This window comes from Arvicola amphibius, chromosome 12 (genome assembly GCF_903992535.2).
Source record: "Arvicola amphibius chromosome 12, mArvAmp1.2, whole genome shotgun sequence".
NCBI classification, from domain to species: domain Eukaryota; kingdom Metazoa; phylum Chordata; class Mammalia; order Rodentia; family Cricetidae; genus Arvicola; species Arvicola amphibius.
Window position 1 is genome coordinate 151,721,746 of NC_052058.2, and position 19,180 is coordinate 151,740,925.

Sequence of the window (19,180 nt, forward strand, 5' to 3'; positions counted from 1 at the left end):
CTACACTTCCAGGAAATCTCACTTCTTCCGGCTTCTCTAGGCACCAGGCACATACTTGGGGCGTAGACATACACGCAGGCAAAACATCCATATACATAAAGATAATTTTTAAAAACTGGATTGGTATTACAGACAAATATGAAAGGCACAGGGTTAGTGAGTTACTTCACAGACAACAGAATGCTGGCCAGGACAGCAAAGAAGGGCTCAGGTGTCTCCCTCTGAATTCCGAGTAAGTTTACCACCTGAGATGTAAAATCATCCATCCTATTTTTCACTTGATGCTCACAGTTTTTTGACCCCTCAAACATGACGCAATAGGTCATTGGTGGATATCCCTAGGCTCATGAGCTTCTCTACATCAGACGTCCAGGCCCAGGATCCAAATTAGGGCCTTAGAAGATGACCACGGAGAAACAGCTCAACAGCGTTCTCTGTATATTCACTTGGGTTTTCCTTTCCCTTGCTAGCTGGCTGGCTTTGCTGATGCTCAGGCCACCCTCTGGGATGTATCCCGTGAAGAGAGACAGCTTCCCTGGACATGCAGGGCAGTCCCTTCTGGAACTTTGTACGGTCCGTTCCCGTTGCCAGAGCATGACTTTGGAAGCTGCTACTCTCTAACTGTTGCCATCTGCGGGGTTTGGATGAGGACGGCCTCCATAGGCTCCTATGCTCGACTACTTGGTCCCCAGGTGGTGGAGCTGTTTGAGAAGGATTAGTTGAGGTCTTACTGGGGGTGGGCTTTGAGATTTCAAAAGACATTCCCAGTTAGCTCTCTGTCTCAAGAAGTGAGCTTCTCGGCTACTGCTCCAGCACCATGCTTGCCAGCCTGCTTGCTGCCATGCTCCCCACCAAGATGGTCACAGACTCTAACCCTCTGAAACTCTAAGTCTTTAATGAGTTGCCTTGGTCATGGTGTCTTATTACAGCAACAGAAAAGTAATGAAGACACTATCTGAAGTTACTTTCCTTAGTTATTATTTGCTGCTTAGCTGTCTGTCATCTCCCAGAAGACTGTAAAACTCAAGAATACAGGGATATCTCATTCGTCATTTTGTCCTCAGTGCTCAAGACACCGCCTGGGCCAGGGAAGAGTCTCCACGAATATATTTTAACGAATGGACCTACCACACCCGACCTCTTACTTAACCCCGTCCTCAATCTCTTCCACTGCCCACTCTTTTCCTTCTTTTTACCCCTCTTTCCTTCCTCTCCTCTTCTTCCCCCTCCCCCTTCATGCTGAGAATTGACTCCAGGGCTTGCTTTACAAAAGCCAGGTTCTCTGCCACTGAAGCCACACTAGCAGGAAGAAAATTCTTCTTGAACCCTAAACTTGAGAATGTTAAGCGAATACTCTACCCCTGAGCTATCCTCTCCCGCCCATGTGTTGTTAAATCAGACAGAAACATTTGGCCTTTTGCTAGAGAATTCTAGGCAGTTTGGACAATTGCTTGGTGCGCCGCGCCACACTCACAGGTGCTAGTTAGATAAACTGTGTCTCCTTCTACCTTCTGCACTCTGAAGCTACCGCACATTCCAGGGAGGAATTCTCAGGATCATCTGTCACTTCCATTTTCCCTGACAGCAGCCATATAACAGACAAAACTAGAAGTCACTGCACCTCTGTGGATCAAATTCAGTGTGTCTGGAGAGGAACTGGGAGGACTCAGGACTCGCCAGGACCACTGCCCTCGCTTCTCAATGGAGCGTTAAAGGCAAGAAAAGGTGACACTTCCTCCGTGAGTCCCTGCAATGGAGACTAGGAGTCTTCTCTAGCCCATAGTTCTCCTCGCCACCATGTGGACTAGCCTGGGCTACATGAGTCACAGCAGTAGAATCCTAGGCAAGTTACTCTGACATCTAGCTTTCTCGTGGGAAAATGAGGGTTAAAAAAAATCAATGACCCATTGACTTCTGGGGACTAAATGACATATAAACTGCCCAGCACAGTGCCTGGCTGGGTAGGTGCTCAGTAAACCGAAGTGCCCTCCCCCACTTCCTGTTTCTAAGCTTGTGAAGCCAACTCTACCATCACTGCCAGGAATCAGCTCTCTGCAGGGAGATTGGCCACGCCCATCTGCTCCTTCCTCAGCCCGAGCCTGGGCTGAGAAGAGCAAGTGAGAAGAGGATGCTGCTGTCTCCCCCTCTCTTGCAGCACCCAGTTCAGCTCTGTTTGCCCCCAACCTTCAGCACCGTGGGGCCACAATGCCACCCCAGCCTGTCCCACTCCTAAGAAGTACCACTTAAATCAAACTGCCAGATGAATCCACTAGCCCCTTGCTTTATTCCTTAGCAACAGAGTTTGGTATCACATCATTGTTAAAAAATTTTCCTAAATGCCGCTGGAGAGATGGCTTAGTGGTTAGGAGCACTGGTTGCTCTTCCAGAGGAGCCAGGTTCAATTCTCAGCACCCACAAACTGGGTCACAACTGTGACTCCAGTTCCAGGATCTGACACCCTCATACAGACATACATGCAGGCAAAACACCAGTGCACATCAATTAAAAGAAAATTTTTTTTCCTAAATACCAAGTTTATATTTTACTTATCATTTACTGAGTTTGAAACTATATAAACAGACAATCTTATGAGATTTCTCCTTTAAATTCTAAAAGCAGGTCATCAGGTCAACAATCATACAAATATGAATTTGCCCATTTTTTGCTAGATAGACTAATCTCTCTAAGTTGATTCCGACAAGTCAAGCTCAACTCTGCTGGATTCTGAAGACAATGCTGAGGATGCCTGGCATGCCTGGATTACATGTTTATGTTCTGTTTTTTCATTCAACAGAACATTCACAATGTTTTCATAAACACCTACCATGATCTCGCCCAATCTGGCTGCAGGAATGTTGATAGCTTTGAGCCCAGTTACTTCTATTGCTTCCTCTCAGAAGATCGGACGGAGCTACCCTGAGCGCTCGCCTCTCGAGCATCAGAACTCACACTCAGAACTCACACTCTCCTCAGACCGTGAAAAAGGATATTTGTCTCCCTGGCTTCTCTCCAGACCTTCGGTGAAGGGGGTGGAAGCGGTTCCGGGCTGGCCTCTCCACCAGCCCATGGTGGCGGGTTCCGCGAGCGTTATCAGCTGGATGAAATGTCGGCTGAGGAGAGAAAGGAAGAACGTTTGGCCTCTAACCATGAAATTGCCACTTACTCTCAAGAGCAACTGATAAAGATGAAAAGCCGAGTTTCTAATTTTACTATTGCATGCTGGTGCTTTGTGTCAAGGTAAATAAAATATCACATGTGGCTCTGTTTCTACATAATTACAGAATATTTCAAAAATAGTCTTTAATATGATAATGTGGAAGCAGACTGATTATACATAAAAATTGTCACCGTCAGGAAATGGAGAACCAGGGGACTATGGTTTCAAGCTCTTCTCAGTCTCGTCTTGCCTTCTGAGAGCTACAATTCTATTTTAAAATGTTTTTACTGGGCCAGCAAGATGGCTCAGTAGGTAAAGGTGCCTGCCTTGCAAGCCTGAACCTGGGTTCAATCCAGACCCCACAGAGGTGAAAGGAAAGAACCATTTCTGCCTGGTTGTCCTCTGGCCTCTACACAGGCTCCACAGAATGCACACCCATATGTATGGGCATGCATGAGTGCCTCTGCATGCACACACGCACATGTGCACACACACACACACACACCCAAGTGCACTTAAAAATGCAATATTGAGCTTGGTGGCATACACCTGTAACCCCAGAATTAGAGGGGGCAGAGGCAGAAGAATCACAAGTTCAAGGCCAACCTAGGCTACAGCATGAAACCCTGTCTCAAATAAACAAACAAAAAAATAAATGAAAATTAAGCTCTGCCGCCCTGAAAAGTGCTTAATTTTTATTTTGCTTTTCAAGCTTACTTGTGTATAACTTTTACATCATTGTGCAATATTTTTTGTTGTTGTTATTGTTGCTATTTTCAAGACACGGTTTGTCTGTGTAGCTCTGGAGCCTGTCCTGGAACTCACTCTGTAGACCAAACTGGCCTCAAACTCACAGAGATCCACCTCCCTCTGCCTTCTGAGTACTGGGATTAAAGGCGTGTGCCACCACCATCACCTGGCTGAAAGTCAATATACTTTTGAGAACTAGTTTTTGTACTTAACATTATTTCACAATATACAACTTTTCTATACTAATTCAGAAATCATACAGAACTTCATTTCTAACGCTCATAAAGCCAGCCATCTACACTGCGGCTCAAAAACTGTGTAATTTGGAGACACCGTGACATTTTCCACTTGCTAACAAGTTACTTTAGCTTCCTTACCAGTAAGGTAGGAATGACAGTTTCCAGTTAGGCTTGTTAAAAATACGAAATGAGGACGGGAGGTGGTGGCGCACGCCTTTAATCCCAGTACTTGGAGGTAGAGGCAGGTGGATCTCTGTGAGTTCAAGGTCAGCCTGGTCTACAGAGCAAGTCCAGGACAGCCAGGACTATACAGAGCCCTGTCTTGAAAACAAAACAACAGGGGCTGGAGAGAGATGGCTCAGAAGTTAAGGGCACTGGCCGCTTTTCTGGAGGACCAGGGTTTAATTCTCAGCACCCATATGGCAGTTCACAACTGTGTGTAACTCCAGTTGCTAGGAGATACATCACTGTCATACAGACATGCAGGCAAAACACCACTGTACACAAAATAAGATAAATAAATTATTTTAAAAGAGAAAAGAAACACAAAAACAACAACAAAAAATTTGTATTTGCCAGCAAGCCTTATGGCCTGAGTTTGATCCTCTCAGGACCACACGGTGGAAAGAGAAAAACGACTCCCATGAAGAGAAGAGTCCTCTAACCACCACACATATGCCATAGCACACAGGAATAAACAAGCCAATAAATAAAGGGAATAAAATTAAGACAAAAATAAAATGAAGTGAGATCCCTTATGCGTGGACTGCCCTGTCCCAGTTGTATCTGGACATCAGAAGGGAGGACACATCATATTCAAGGTCACCCTACAGAGTCCCCTCGTGGTTAGTGTCTTCTCCAGCACGGGAAGCCTCCTTACATCGCCCCCGACAGACCCAGGCCTCAGGGAGGCACCTCTTGCTCACGCCGCACCGCCTCTAAGACCTAGCCGGGGCCTAGAATGCATGACTGTGGAGTGGGGAGGTGAGGGAGGACAAAGAGACTTGAGGGGGCAGTGGTTAATGACTTAGGAGCAAACGGATATGTATCTTGTCCAAACAAACCCTGATACCCATTTCTTTCTGTTGTGAGAAGTAAAGCATGTTCCTTCTGCCTGGACTGCAGAAAGACACAGGAGTGCTTCCGTGGACCCTGCAGCTCCTGACTGGTAATCCAAGTGAAGAGTGGATGTCTGCTGAGCGCCCAGGGTTGGGTTGGCTGTTCCTGCAGCAAACCCTCTGCTATGGTAGTGCTGGGAGGCCTGTGCTGAGAAGAGCAGGAGGAAAACCAGGAGGCAGAAAGCCAGAAGACTGTCCAAACTGCTGCCTAGATACTTCTAGAAGGGCCTCAGCGCAGCTCTGAGGAGCACTCTAATGATTCAGAATCTGAGACTCGGGAGGCCTCGGTGCCCATATCTAAAAGCTATCCGGGGTACAGTGCAGAGCATTCAAGTCTGATGAGCATGCTGCCAGCCCAGCATGGGCAAGAGGAGGAAAAGTCATCTGAAAGAATTTCTAACAATTCCAAGAACTCATTGTGGGAGAAACCCAAATCCAGTTTTATTTCCATGGCTTTTTGTTTGTTTGGGATAACTCAGTTATATTCTGAAACAATAAAGGGACGGCTGGCCAAGTAACCTCAGAGTCTGGAGCCAGCACTGGTCAAGTGGCCCCCGAGCGCTGGAGAGCAGAGGGAGGGAGCGCACAGAGTTGTTGGTGGCAACGAAAAACAACACCAATGGCCTGAAAGTGCAAGTTCACATCAGAGGCCAGCAAGGACCTGGGCTGCTGGCTCTGCCTCACAGGATGACCTGATTGCTGGGGCAGAGCACAGAGAAATGTCTGGGGAGCGACCCAAGAGATAAGAAAGATTCTGAGCCTAAGTCACCAGTCTGCAGGAGGGCAGACTCGGAGTAGAGCCTGACCCAATAAACAAGACTCCACGGAGCTCCAGAGCTAGGGAGTGGGCTGAGGCTAACACGCGGGTGGGCCAGGGGATAGCCAAGGCCACTTCTTCCGTTGTTCCCGTGGGCGGGCTATGAGGAAAGGGATATCTGGGTATTGGAAGCTACTCAACCTACTGTCCGAACTAGATGTCCACAGGCAGAGAGCCTTGCTCTCGGGCTCTCCTTATCTTGTAGGATTGTAAAGGATTGTAAATTCCTCAATTTTTCTGAAAAATATACCTACAAGGGCAGCCAACCGGCCCAGCCTCGCAGGTATGAGGTGGCCAACAAGGCAGGGAGCCACATTAACACTGAGAGCAGACCCTTCCGACAGGCCTCTTCTGACATCGCAGTACTCTGTGCCTGCTCTCCCCGCCCCCGAGCCTGCAGTTCTAGGCAAGCACTCTGCACTGAGCTGCATTCCCAGCCCTGGTTGACTGGGGTGTGGGTGTGGGGGGGTGGCATTTAACTTTGTGATAGGGTCTTGATTGGCTGACTTCTGAACTTGTGATGCTCTTGCCTCAGCCTCCGCAGCAGTCCAAGCTACAGGTTTACAGCACCAGGCCCCTGCAAGTTTTGGATTTCAGGAAGAAATCTAGAGCTAATAGTGCTCTATAGTATACACTCAGAGCACTGCCCCAAGGAACCCAGATCCCGGGTAGGAATCAGTCTCTCCCACACCCCTGTGTGTGTGTCCACATGCACATGCACACAGATTTATTACAGAACAGGAAGAAACAATTTGCTAGAATGGGAGGGGCTCCACAGAAGTAATATCCCAGCTTTTGGGGTTTTTTTTGTTTGTTTGCTTGCATGCTTTGTTTCTAAGCAGATTCTAATTTAGCCCAGGCTGCCCTCCTACTTGGGTGAACATGACTTTGACCTCCTGGGCCTCTTGCCTTCACCTCACAAGTGCTGGACGGCAGATGTGCACCACCATGGTGCTAGGCCAGCACTCTGCTCCGAGCTGCATTCCCAGCCCTAGCTAGGGCTCTTGGTGTGTTTAGGTGAATATATACGTGAGATGTATGTGACGGACATAGGTGTCCATATCACATGGCTTCTGAAAGCTACAGCTGTTGCAGCTGGTTTCATCAGCTTCCACAGATCTAGTCCAGTCTGGTGACCAGAGGAATACGCTGCCTCTACTGCAGACAGCGCCGTCATCACTGACACTTCCGCTGCTCCTGCAGGGGTACACAACACTGCTGGCCTGTCATTACATCGTGGTTAATTAGAATCCCCCATCTTTACTGGCAAACATATGTGGATTCCTCATTCAATGAGCTGAAGTCTTAGAGTCAGAGAGCTGTATGATAATTTAAAGGTATTATCAGTATTAAAGGCTGGTGAGACTGTTGGGGTTAAGAGCACTGGATGCTCTTCCAGAGAACCTGAGTTCAGTTCCCAGCACTCACATGGCAGCTGACAGAGGATCCATGCCCTCTTCTGGCCTTGGAGGGCACTGCACACATGTGCTGCAAAGACAAAACGCCCATACGCATAAAATAAAAATAAACAAATCTTAAATTAAGTTGGGTATAATGACACATGTCTTTAATTCCAGCCCTTGGGAGGCAGAGGCATGAGTATCTCTATGAGTTCAAGGCCAACATGTTCTACATAGTGAGTTCTAGAACAGGCAGGGCTATATAGAAAGCCTGTTTCAAAAAAAAATAATAATAATAAATGATAAATTTTAAAAGTGCACATATGCAATAGTATATGATTTATTAATGATCAACCAAGACATACCTTATTTCTGCAGCAAACAGAGAATAAATTTTAGCTTAAGGTTGTTTGTTTATTTTGTTTTTTTTCAAGACAGGGTTTCTTTGTGTGCCATCACTGCCCAGTGTTAATCAACTGACATTCTTGCATGTAAGGAGTTTTATTAAAATTTTAGAAATAAACTGTTCCTGCCTAACATGCATGAAACCCCGAGTTTGATCTTCAATACAATCAAGACACTCAGACACATGCACATACCACGCATGCACACACATCTGAACGTTTATATGTATATTAACCCAATCCTGGTGGTATGCACCTGGAACTCTGGCTACTCTAGAGGCTGCTTAAGCCCAGAAGGTTAAGGGCAGCTGTTTAAAAAGTGACAAGAGATCAAAATTTAGCCCATAAATGGATCTTTTGAAAATTCTGATTGACAATGCCCAAACCTCAGCATCTTTACAGAGCACTGGCCAATCAATATTCTCAAACAGATGCTACCTATAGAGCAGCTCTCGGTAGCTGTATAAACAGTGATGAACAGAGAACAAAGAACAGATAAAACGGCAAAAACGATAAAAACCACCATCAGTGCCAGGAATGCATACTGGCCTGAAACTTCCATGTCACCCGAAATTATATCATGATTCAGTATCATTTATGCAGCAACTTCATCCATCCCAGCAGTAAACAAGAAACCAAACAACAGAAGCAGATGGGAGGCAAAGCGCACAGGAAGAGAGCCTGAGATTCTCTATTTATTTATTTGTTTGTTTGTTTATAATGTATGCAATATTCTGTCTGCATGTATGCCTGCAGGCCAGAAGAAGGCACCAGACCCCATTACAGATGGTTGTGAGCCACCATGTGGTTGCTGGGAATTGAACTCAGGACCTTTGGAAGAGCAGGCAATGCTCTTAACCTCTGAGCCATCTCTCCAGCCCCCTGAGATTCTCTCTTATATCACACATAGGCCTCTTTAGTCCGTAACAGGGGAAACAAAGGCAGGGACAGGGCTACCAGAGTGCATCAGACAAATAAAGCAGGGCCTGCACAGAGGGCAATCCGGGTCTTCCTTCTATAGGCAAGAACAAGGTCCCGAGAGATGGAGCTAGTGTTCTCAGGAAGGCAGAGATAGAAATATATTTTTTGTTAGTTAAATAGTTTGTTTTGAGAGAGCCTCTCACACAGCCCAGGCTGGCCCTAAACTATGTAGCCAAGACACCTGCCTCTACCACCTATGGGATTACAGGTGTGTGGTGGCCTGCCCAGCGGCCTGGCAACTTGAATTCTGAATCTCTGAGACTCATTCAGTGGTCTCTGTACCTTATCACATTGCCTTCTTTGCTAAGTGGTCTACATACAACCAACAGCTTCTGAGATTTTAAATGGAGTTTTAGCTGACGTATAAATTCTTTATTAGGACTCTTTCTACCCAGGCATATTAGTATATGCCTAAAATCCCAGCGCTAGGGAACTGAGATGGAAGGATAACAGATTCAACGTCAGCTTGGGTTACACAGTAGGATTCTGTTTCCAGGGGACGGGTAGATGAAGATATGTATCCCTTAAGCTGTAGCTCAGTGGTAGCGCACACTGGATGTTAGCTCACAAGTTATCCCTTAGTTCATTCATTCGACAATCAGCAACACACACACACACACACACACACACACACACTGATTAAACGTTACTGTGTTTGCAAATCTACTGAAGATCTGTAAGTCTCGTGACAATGTCTAGTAAGATACTTGACTATGCTATAATGTATATAACATACCTATGACTTGACGCTCACCTATGATCTCATTTGAGGCAGGTCACAAATGGCCGGCTGGCTGAAAGCCCTAGAGCTGTTTACTGGTCCAGCTGTCTTGAGACTGAAAAGGGGGCTTCAACAGCCCTACAAGCCTCTCTGTCCTCAGGCCCACAGCTGCCTCCTGTTTCCCTGATAAGGGCAAGCAAGGTGACTGGAGGCGAGTTTGGCTGGAAGGTAAGACAGGCCTGGTGAGTTAATGCTCGGCCTGAGGTCACACTGAAATAGATCACTGAGCTCTACAAATGACCCCTTAGCTCGCCTGTCATAGTGAAGTGCTTTAGCTTGTTTCTTTAGTTTCTGGTAGATCTGTGAAGACTGGCCACTGGTGCTAAGCACACTTCAGCCAAGGAAGAGTAGGGGTTAAGGCAAGCTCTATGACCAGGGTTTATTTATACTTGGGCTGGAACTGAGACGTGCTACAGGCCTGCTCTTTTCAGAAGGGCATGTATAGTAAGAACTGTGTCTCTCTTGAGGACCCAACAGGAGATCGTTCCAGCCTCCTCCAGAAGCTCTTTTGTTTCTTACGATGTCTTCGTGAGAGTCCCTATTCTTGCCATGAAACATCACGACTACAGCAACTTGGGAGGAAAGGGCTTATTCTGGCTTCCAGAGGCTGGGTGGCCACAGTCCACCGAGGGAAGGCAGGAACTGAAGCAGAAACCATGCAGGAAAGCTATTCACTGGCTTGCCCCTCATGGTTTATGCTGCCTCCTTTCTTAAACAACCCAGAACCACCTGGCCAGGGGACAGGTACAAACACACACACACACACACACACACGCACACACGCACACACTCACACGCACGTGAATGAGCAGGGACCTTCCACATCAATCATTAATCAAGAAAATGCCCCACAGACTTGCCTACACGTCAATCTGATGGAAGCATTTTCTCAATGAAGTTCCCTCTTCCTAGGTATGTTTAAGTGTGTGTAAAGCTGACAAAATCAACCAGCACACATGACAAAATACAACCTGCCCACAGCCAGATGTGCCAGTGCCCTGCCAGCTTCCCTGACTGCAATCAGAACTCAGAAGAGAATGGGGTTTCAGTTCACAGACTCCTATGCGCTCTTAGCTGCTTTGGAGTCAGGCTGTTCTCCAGGCGTCAGCCCCTTGTCCTTACTCTTAGGTGAGCGCCACAAAAGGAAAGTGAGCCTGGCTAGATAGACCAAGCTAAAAGATTACTCTATAAAACGTCAAAAATACGTGGTTTTGATTGCTGGGTTATTTGTTTTGGCAGCTAAGGCGACAATCAAGGCAGCTAGTATGATTACAAAGGGCCAGGCAAAATAATCTGTCCAAACAAGGAATAAAGACTGAGGTATGGTGGCACTCAGGCAGGCAAGGCAGTAGGTGAGTTTCACGCCAGCAGGGGATACACAGCAAGACCCTAGCTGAAAAGAGAAAACAAGGTACAAGGGCACAACAAAGAGAAACACACAAGGCATGCTTAGAGTATTGGGTCCTGCGCTAAGCTGGGGCAGTCTTTAAAGATTAGGATGAAAAGGGCAGCCAGGTCTCTGGCAGGGCTCCTCAGGCCTAAAGAGGAGAGACAGATGATACCCCGGTGGAACAGACTGGAGACTGAGTTCTAACCCTGCCTGCCATGTAGTGGGTGCCAACATGTTTGGTTAATTATCTAATGTTTCTAACAACTCAGGCTCCAGAGCAGAGTATATCCCCCAAGGGATTCGCGGCATGAATATAGCTCTGTTCCCACTTAGTGTTTTATTTGTGTGTGTGTTTAACAGGAAAGTGCCATATGCACACAATGTATAAACAAACAATACGCCCAAACTGGTGACACACACTCTTTATCATTAGCACAAGTGATCAAAAAGTTTAAATGGTAAGATGCTGGCTGTTAATTATTAAAAGTGGTAATAGTTCATTATTTTATTCTTCCTACTTTTGTGTACAGCTAAAAATTTCCGTAATAAAACAAAGAATTTCAACTCCAAATCTTCGGGGGTGGGGGTGGCCACGGATAACGCAGGCCCTGAGCGGTCTGGTGGCATTTTACTCTGTTTCCAGGTCAGGCTGCTCTGGCTCCCAGGAGAAGTAGTTTCAAACTGCCTGAGTGATGTGTTAGGTGGTGAGCAAGCCCGTTGGCTCGGTGTAGCTCCTCTAGACTTTGAGTGTGACTAGAGCCTTGGTGTAGGGAATCTAGGCCTGCCCACGCATCTCCCGGTGGCTTATTCGCTTCTCTCCACACAGAAAGAACTGGGGAGGGAAGAAATGGTTTGGGCTTTTGTTTGGTTGGGTGTTTTCTAGGTTGCCCTCAAACTGAACATCCTCCAGCCTCAGGCTCTTGAGTACCGGGGCTATAGGTATGTGCCATCACACCCAGCAGAGAACTGCTCTGTTGTAGGTCACAGAGTCCTCAGACAGAACTGGTTTTTGAGGAACCTAGGCTTGAGCTGAGCCAGGACAGGGCCAAGCAGGAGCCAGGCCTAGAAATGGGCTCATCAGGAGGGCAAATGCGGAGAGATCGCCAAAGGCACCCTCTGGGTGTGAGGGTCAGGTGGAGACTTAGGGCCCCTTTTTAGGAAGGGATCAAAGCACCTGCCACAGGGAATGGGTAGAGGAGACAGTCGTGGGGTGCTGCTCTGCTCCCCTCCTTACAGTCCTGCTGCATTCTGACTCACACCAGATTCGCAGCTGTGATTACACCCAGTGAGACACATCACTGAGTTTCAGAGAGATCTAGAATTTAGATTAAAAGAAAAAAAAAACCAAAACCTAAGAGGGGAATGGACCAGATAAGACAAGAAGAACCAAGTCTGGACGATACCGATGTGGAGGACACTGTGGCAAGCCTAACAGCGCAGGCCTGTGATGTCAGCTGCTCAGGAGGCTGGAGCAGGGAATCAAAAGTTCAAGGCCTGCCTAAGCCACAGAGTGAGTTCAAAGCCTGTCCGGGCAACTTAGTGAAACCTTGTCTCAACTTAAAAAGTGGCAGAACACTTGTCTGGTTCGTACGAGGTCCTTGGTTAATGCCAAGCAGACAGAGGGGGAGAAACCTGTAAGATACTGAGACTAGTAATGAGTATGTACAGTTGGCTAACAAAGCAAGCTCCCCTCACCTCTACAGAGTATGTATATCTTTATGTTTTGTTTTCTTTCTTATCTCCTGCTGTTTTATTTTACTAGTGACATCTTTTTAAAAGCATGCATTTGTTTCTATGTATACAGACACACACTCTACAGTATGAGTGTGGTAGTCAGAAGGCAACTTGTGGGAGCAGGGTTTCTCCTTCTACCACGTGGGTTCTTGGGATGGAACTCGGATGTCAAACTTGGCAGCAAGCACCTTTACCCACCGTGCTATCGCATTGGCCCATTACTGATGTCTTTAAAGAACAAAGTAAGAATATTTAGCTGTTTAGCAGAGCAATTGTCTAGTATGCTGAGTTTGATCCCCAGCACTAGAAAAATAAATAAATGAATGAATAAAGGACAAAGCAAGTATATAATTTCACAAAAGAAGTATTAAAGTAAGCTGGGTGGTGGTGGCGCATGCCTTTAATCCCAGCACTCAGGAGACAGAGGCAGGCGGATCTCTGAGTTCGAGGCCAGCCTGGTCTACAAGAGCTAGTTCCAGGACAGGCTCTAGAAACTACAGGGAAACCCTGTCTCGAAAAAACCAAAAAGAAAAAAAAAAAAAGAGCTAGTTCCAGTATAGGCACTGAAAACTACAGAGAAACCCTTTCTCGAAAATAAAAAAAAAAAAAAAAAAAAAGTATTAGAGTATAAGAAAAAGTGTGTCTGGAAAGAATAAAAGAATCTGGAACATTTAGTTAGATAGAACACATGGTAATTCTAAATAAAGATACCGGGTTAAAACCCGCAACCCTTACATCCTGTTTTTGGTTTAAAAGAGCAGAGGGTACTATCCTCATCTGGCTTCTTGCTCATGATGAGACACAGTGTCCTGGTCTTCAGGATTCACCAAGTCACAAGAGCTTTCAGGTCAGCCAAGCCAAGCATGCACCATCTGTATCCCTGGTCCCACTGGACACGGAACACACCACATTCTTGGGGTGCAGTCCTTTGTTATGCAGCACGTTGTCTGGTATGTTCTCTTTCAGGCCGAGCTACGGCATCCCCCAAACATTCACCATCTCTTGAGGGCATCTGCCCAGATGAGAAGTTGTCCCCATGAGGAACCCAAACTGAAGAATAGGTCTGCAGAACCAGATTCTTTTGGGGTGGTTGGGTTTCTATTTTGATTTAAATTTTTTTCTTCCTTCTTTCCTCCCTCACCCCTCCCCAGATTTTCCATTTAATCAAAACTGGATCTGGTCCAGTGGTGGTGGCGCACGCCTTTAATCCCAGCACTCGGGAAGCAGAGGCAGGAGGATCTCTGTGAGTTAGAGGCCGGCCTGGTCTACATAGTGAGTTCCAGGCAGCTTGGACCGTTACACAGAGAAACCCTGTCTCAAAAAACAAACAAACGAACAAAAACAAAAACAAAAAACAACAATAAAAACAGGATCTGGTTGTTTACTTATAGCTTAATTAAATTGGTTTCAATTTTTTTTTGTCAAACAGACAAACTTGCAGGACCCATATGGAGTCTTCCTACCTGCAAGCTCTTACTTCTGCCTAGACATGGAAGGGAAACATCATTTCAACTGAGCTGGCGAGAGCCTTTCTTTGAATAGTGTGTGTCATGGGCTTGGGCAGCAGCCTCGGCTTCTCTGTTACCAACAGTCTTAGCAAGCTCTCTCCCAGGCAAGGACCGTAGCATTCCCCATCTTCTCAGCCTGCAGCTGGGAAGGGTGGGGCTGCAGCCCCGGTAGCCCAGCTACTGCTGGCTCAGCTGCCTTCACCTAGAAGCATGACCCACCACGCAGTCCACCCACAGATCTAGGAGGTCCTGAGCCACCGTAACAAAGCTGACAAGGGACCCTTCACTGACTCCTCACGGGCTCAGCAGCCGTGATCGTCCAGACCTGAGAACAGTGAGAAAGCCCCTCAGACACACAGCACCTGGGGATTTTAGTGGGAGAAATCGGAACGCTGACTCACTCTGAACCCAGCCCTCAGGCTGGATGAGTTGCTTTACTTGGTACACTAACAATGGGTAAAGAGAATGGCCACGAGTGAATCTGGAATTTCTGTGGAGTGTCAGTGTCTTCATATACTGAACTGTCTTCCTTTCTTCTCTTGTGGTGGTGGGAAGCAAACAGGGTCCTACACAAGTTTAGGCGAGGACTCTGCCACTGAACTTTTTACTTTGTCTCAGATCTGAGGTGATTTTCTGTATTCCCTCCAATGCCTCAAGTGAGAGTCATAATCAGTGGGAAATACAAGAACTAGACATGAAAAATAAAATAAGCTAAATCCATGCAATCACACTAAAAATAAAACACGCTAAATCCATGCAATCGTTTCCCCTTCGCTCTGACACCAGGACGCAATGATGGATGTGAGAGCCCTTCTCAGCCCCTTCGATTTTCTGTGTCTTTACTTCTGCTTAATTTAGGGAAATACTTGAGGTTTTGCCATTTCTGGGAATCATTTATAATGGTGATGGGGTAACAAAGTTGAAAGATTAACTGCTGCTGGTGTGCATCACAACTGGGACGTGGAGAGCCAGAATGAGTGTCAGCTCCATCAAGATACTGACTTCTCTTCCTTCTTTCTGGGGCTCTAAGCCAGCCTTAAAGCCCAGAGTTAATAGGACCGGCTGTGGCAGACTGAAGCCCTCTTCTTTGACCCAGGGATCCAGGAATGCTTCCCCAAGCCTGCTGGTCCCCAGTCAGCGAAAGTCAAATAAAGGCAAAGTTCTCTCAGACAAAAAACCAGAGTCTGATTCTTAGACACTCAACAGACCAGGGACACTTAATAGAGACAGGAGTAGCTAAGAAAATCCGCGCCCTGGGGCTGAGAATAGAGCTCAGGTGGTAAATGCTTACCTAGCATGTACAAAGTCCTGGGCTCCACACCCAGCACCCTATAAAACAGGGCAGGCTGGTCACACACCTGTATTCCCAACACACAGAAGGTATGAGGAAGAGAATCAGAAGTTCAAGGTCATCCTCAACTCGCAGTGAGTTCAAGGCCAGCCTGAGCTATACAACCTGCCTCGGAAAGAAAATTCGTCTTGTTGGAATTATTATTTTTAAAAACAATAAACTACTTTTATCAAGTTATTTTAGTATGCATTTATTTACATTCTCAACAAATAAAAAATATAAAGATGGAGAATGCTGAGAAAACCTCCAATCCCAGTTCCACTTCTTGCTTCCCAATACATAGCCAGGATAATAGCTTCATGAGTCCTTCAAATAATGTTACGTGTGCACAGCAAGTAGGAATGGGTGCTACTTCTATTCCTCTCTTTGAGCACACATAGTAACATATATAACATATATGTTATAGCTTGCTTGCTACTTATTTATTCAAGTGTGTGCACATATAGGTCCAGGCCAGAGGTCCACACTGGTACTTTAGAGCCATTCACTCTTCTTCTTTTTTGAGAGAATCTTCCACTGGTCTGGAACATGCCAAATAGGCTGAGCTCAGTGACCCTACTCCTCAGGGCTGGGACCACAAGCACACATACCACACCTAGCTCTTATGAGGGTTCTGGGGACCGAGCCCAGGCCCTTGCGGGTACAGCAAGCACTTAACTAACTGAGGAATCCCAATCCCTTTTATTTTTCAATTTATTCTTTTCAGTACAAGGAACTGAACTTGTGGTCCTATCCGTGCTGGGCAAGTAGCACACTACTGACCAGCATTCTCAGTCCTTCCATCTTGCCTTTTAACTTTGTTTTTACCTTCACTTAGTTTGTGTGAGGGTAGGAGGGGTAGTGGGGTGGGTACATATACTACAGCAATGTGGAGATGTCTCTCGGGAGTCAGTGTTCTCCTTCCACCACGTGTGTTCTGGGGATTGAATTCAAATCCTTAGGCTTGGCAGCCGTCACCTTCACCAGTTGAGATATCTGGCTAGTGATTGCTTCTTAAACTTACTCTTTCACTAAGTTTCTAAAGCTGATTCCAATTTCTTAGATGGTTTTGTTTACTGCTGCTGCTTCTCCTTTCTTTATTCTCGGCAATCCTTCTGCTTCCACCTCCAGCGCTGCGGCTGCAACACTAGCTCTCTGTTATCTCTCCATGCGCCCAGACACATCATGTTGGCCGACTTCTCTAAGCCCTGCTACTCTTGACAGCAACAGGATCACAACCCTCTTCTTCCTCTGCTCACTGGCTCTTCCCGTCAACACACGAGCACAGCCAAATCTCTCACGTGTTAAGTTGGGGGGAAGGGACAGGAACAGAATGATGCACCACCTCCCCCTCATCCTGCATCTCTTCTAAGCAGCAAGCTCCCTGCTCAGCTCTTGGTTCCCGACTTCTCTTCCCCACTGAGATCCCCATGGCGCCCACAGCCTCTCCTTGCCGCGGAGTCCAGATGGACTGCTGCAGCTCCTAGGCTACTGGCATCCCAAAAGCATCGGAGACTGGAGTTATTTGCTCTGTTCTGAAACCTGCTGTTCCACGACCGTACTCTCCTGTTTTTCTGCCTCCACAGAATTCTAAACCCACGAACCATCCTTTAAATGCTGAGCTTCCCTGGGGTCAGTCACACAGCTGCACCTGCAGCCCACGTCTCTCCAGGCTACAGACTGTAGCTAACAGCCCCCTGGACAGGTGCCAGGTGCTGAGGGCTTCAGGGGACGTTTCCCACTGCACACCTTGACAAGTCTCTCTGCCTCCGCCCTCTCACACCAGCCACGGCCTGTAAACTCTGCACCTCAGGAAACAGCCCTATCTGGCTGCCTAACCCACAACATTTGAAATCTTCCTTGAGTACACTGACCTCAGTATCTTCCAACCCCACCCTGCTCCTTAATTCTCCATTTATTTATTCTTCCCAAGAAATCTGAAACAGCCTTGTGATTTGGTGTTTTATTTTTGATTGTTTTGAGACAAGTCTCATTGTATAGCCCAGGCTGGCCAAAACTCACCTGATCCACAGGTATGTGCCACCATGCTGAGCTATACCTGTTTTTGGTCTTTAATCTTGTTTCCTCCTACCTTGCTCCCACACTGCAGTCAGACTAAGCTCCTAAAATATGAATCCGGTGGTACTGCTTAGCAGTGCAAAGGTTACTGACAGCACATTTAAAAAATTACTTTTATCTTAGTTACTTTCCTTTTGCTGTGCTAAGACACTGTAACCAAGGCAACTTAAGAAAAAAGGGTTTATTGGGGGCTTAAAGTTTCAGAGGATGAGTCCAGGACCATCTTGGAAAGGATCATGGCCGCAGGCAGACAGGCATGGTGCTGGAGCAGCAGCTACAAGTACATTCAGATCCACAATCATAAGGCAGAGTTTCTGAAACCTCAAAGTCTTTCCTATTAGTACACCTCCTTAAACAAAGTCACACCTTCGCATCCTTCCCAAACAGTTCCAAAAACTGGGGACCACGCATTCAAATGTATGAGCCTATGGAGGTCATTCCCACTCAAACCTTGGCAACCCCAAAGAAGCCAATTTAAAAATCATCTTGAGAACAAACATTCAAGAATAACCTAGAAAGAAAAATAACTGAAAAGCCACATGAAAGTGGATTAATATTTTAAAATGTAATATAAACTTAAAATAATTAGTCAAAACAGTGTGGCACTGGTACAAGGACAGACACCAACAAAAGGAAGCTAGCAGATGGCACATGCCTGGAATCAAGCACTGTAACAACTGCACCGTAGTCTCAGTCCCCAAATTTCTGTTCATAAGAAAAAATTTACATGAAAAATCCCATCATAAAGTCTAATAAGAAATGGTAAGCTGTGAAAATATGCATGACTCAAATCACAGAAAGATGGCCACACTTTCTAACATATAACAACCAATCACCAAAATTAAGAGCAAAAGACATAAATTTTGTAGAGATAATACAAACGGTTCAAAAACACAGGAAAAACGCACACTTCATATATAAGAGAAATGCAAATTAAAATTATATAGAAAGCCAGCTAAGCGGTGGTGGCACACGCCTTTAATACTAGCACTTAGGAAGCAGAGGCAGGAGGGTTTCTGTAAATTCAAGGCCAGCCTGGTCTACAAAGCTTGTTCCAGAACAATCAGGGCACACAGAGAAAACATGCCTCAAAAAGCAAAAACAAAGCAGAAAATCACCATGGAGGATTTGGAGAGAGAGCTCAGTTGGTGGAGCACAAGGAATTTGGTCCCCATTACCGACGTAGGATGCAGGCATGGTGGCATGCACCTGGAGTCCCACGCTCCGGAGGCAATGACAGATGAATCCTTAAAATCTGCTGGCCATCTAGCCTAGGTCCCAGAGAGAGCCTGTCTTAAAACCAAATAGGCAACAAAGAACCAAAAACCCCCACGGGGCTGGGAAGATGGCTTAGTGAGTAAAGTGTTCGCCATGCAAGCACAGAGACTGAAGCTGCATCCCCTCCTCCAGTGAGAGGAGAAACAGACACAGGAGAACCCCAGAATCTTGTAGGTGAGGTGGCCTGGCCCGTGCAGCTGCAAATAACTACAGG

At 46.4% G+C, this 19,180-nt stretch overlaps 1 protein-coding gene across 3 annotated transcripts in view; it reads right to left on the minus strand.

Annotated features, from left to right (window-relative positions):
• Positions 1-19,180, minus strand: part of Crtc3 (CREB regulated transcription coactivator 3) — a 106,711-nt gene that overhangs the window by 40,993 nt on the left and 46,538 nt on the right. For all 3 annotated transcript variants that reach the window (XM_038314245.1, XM_038314246.1, XM_038314244.1), the window contains exon 3: positions 2,991-3,110. In XM_038314245.1, coding sequence (XP_038170173.1) covers positions 2,991-3,110 — 120 coding nt within the window. The remainder of the gene's footprint in view (positions 1-2,990; positions 3,111-19,180) is intronic.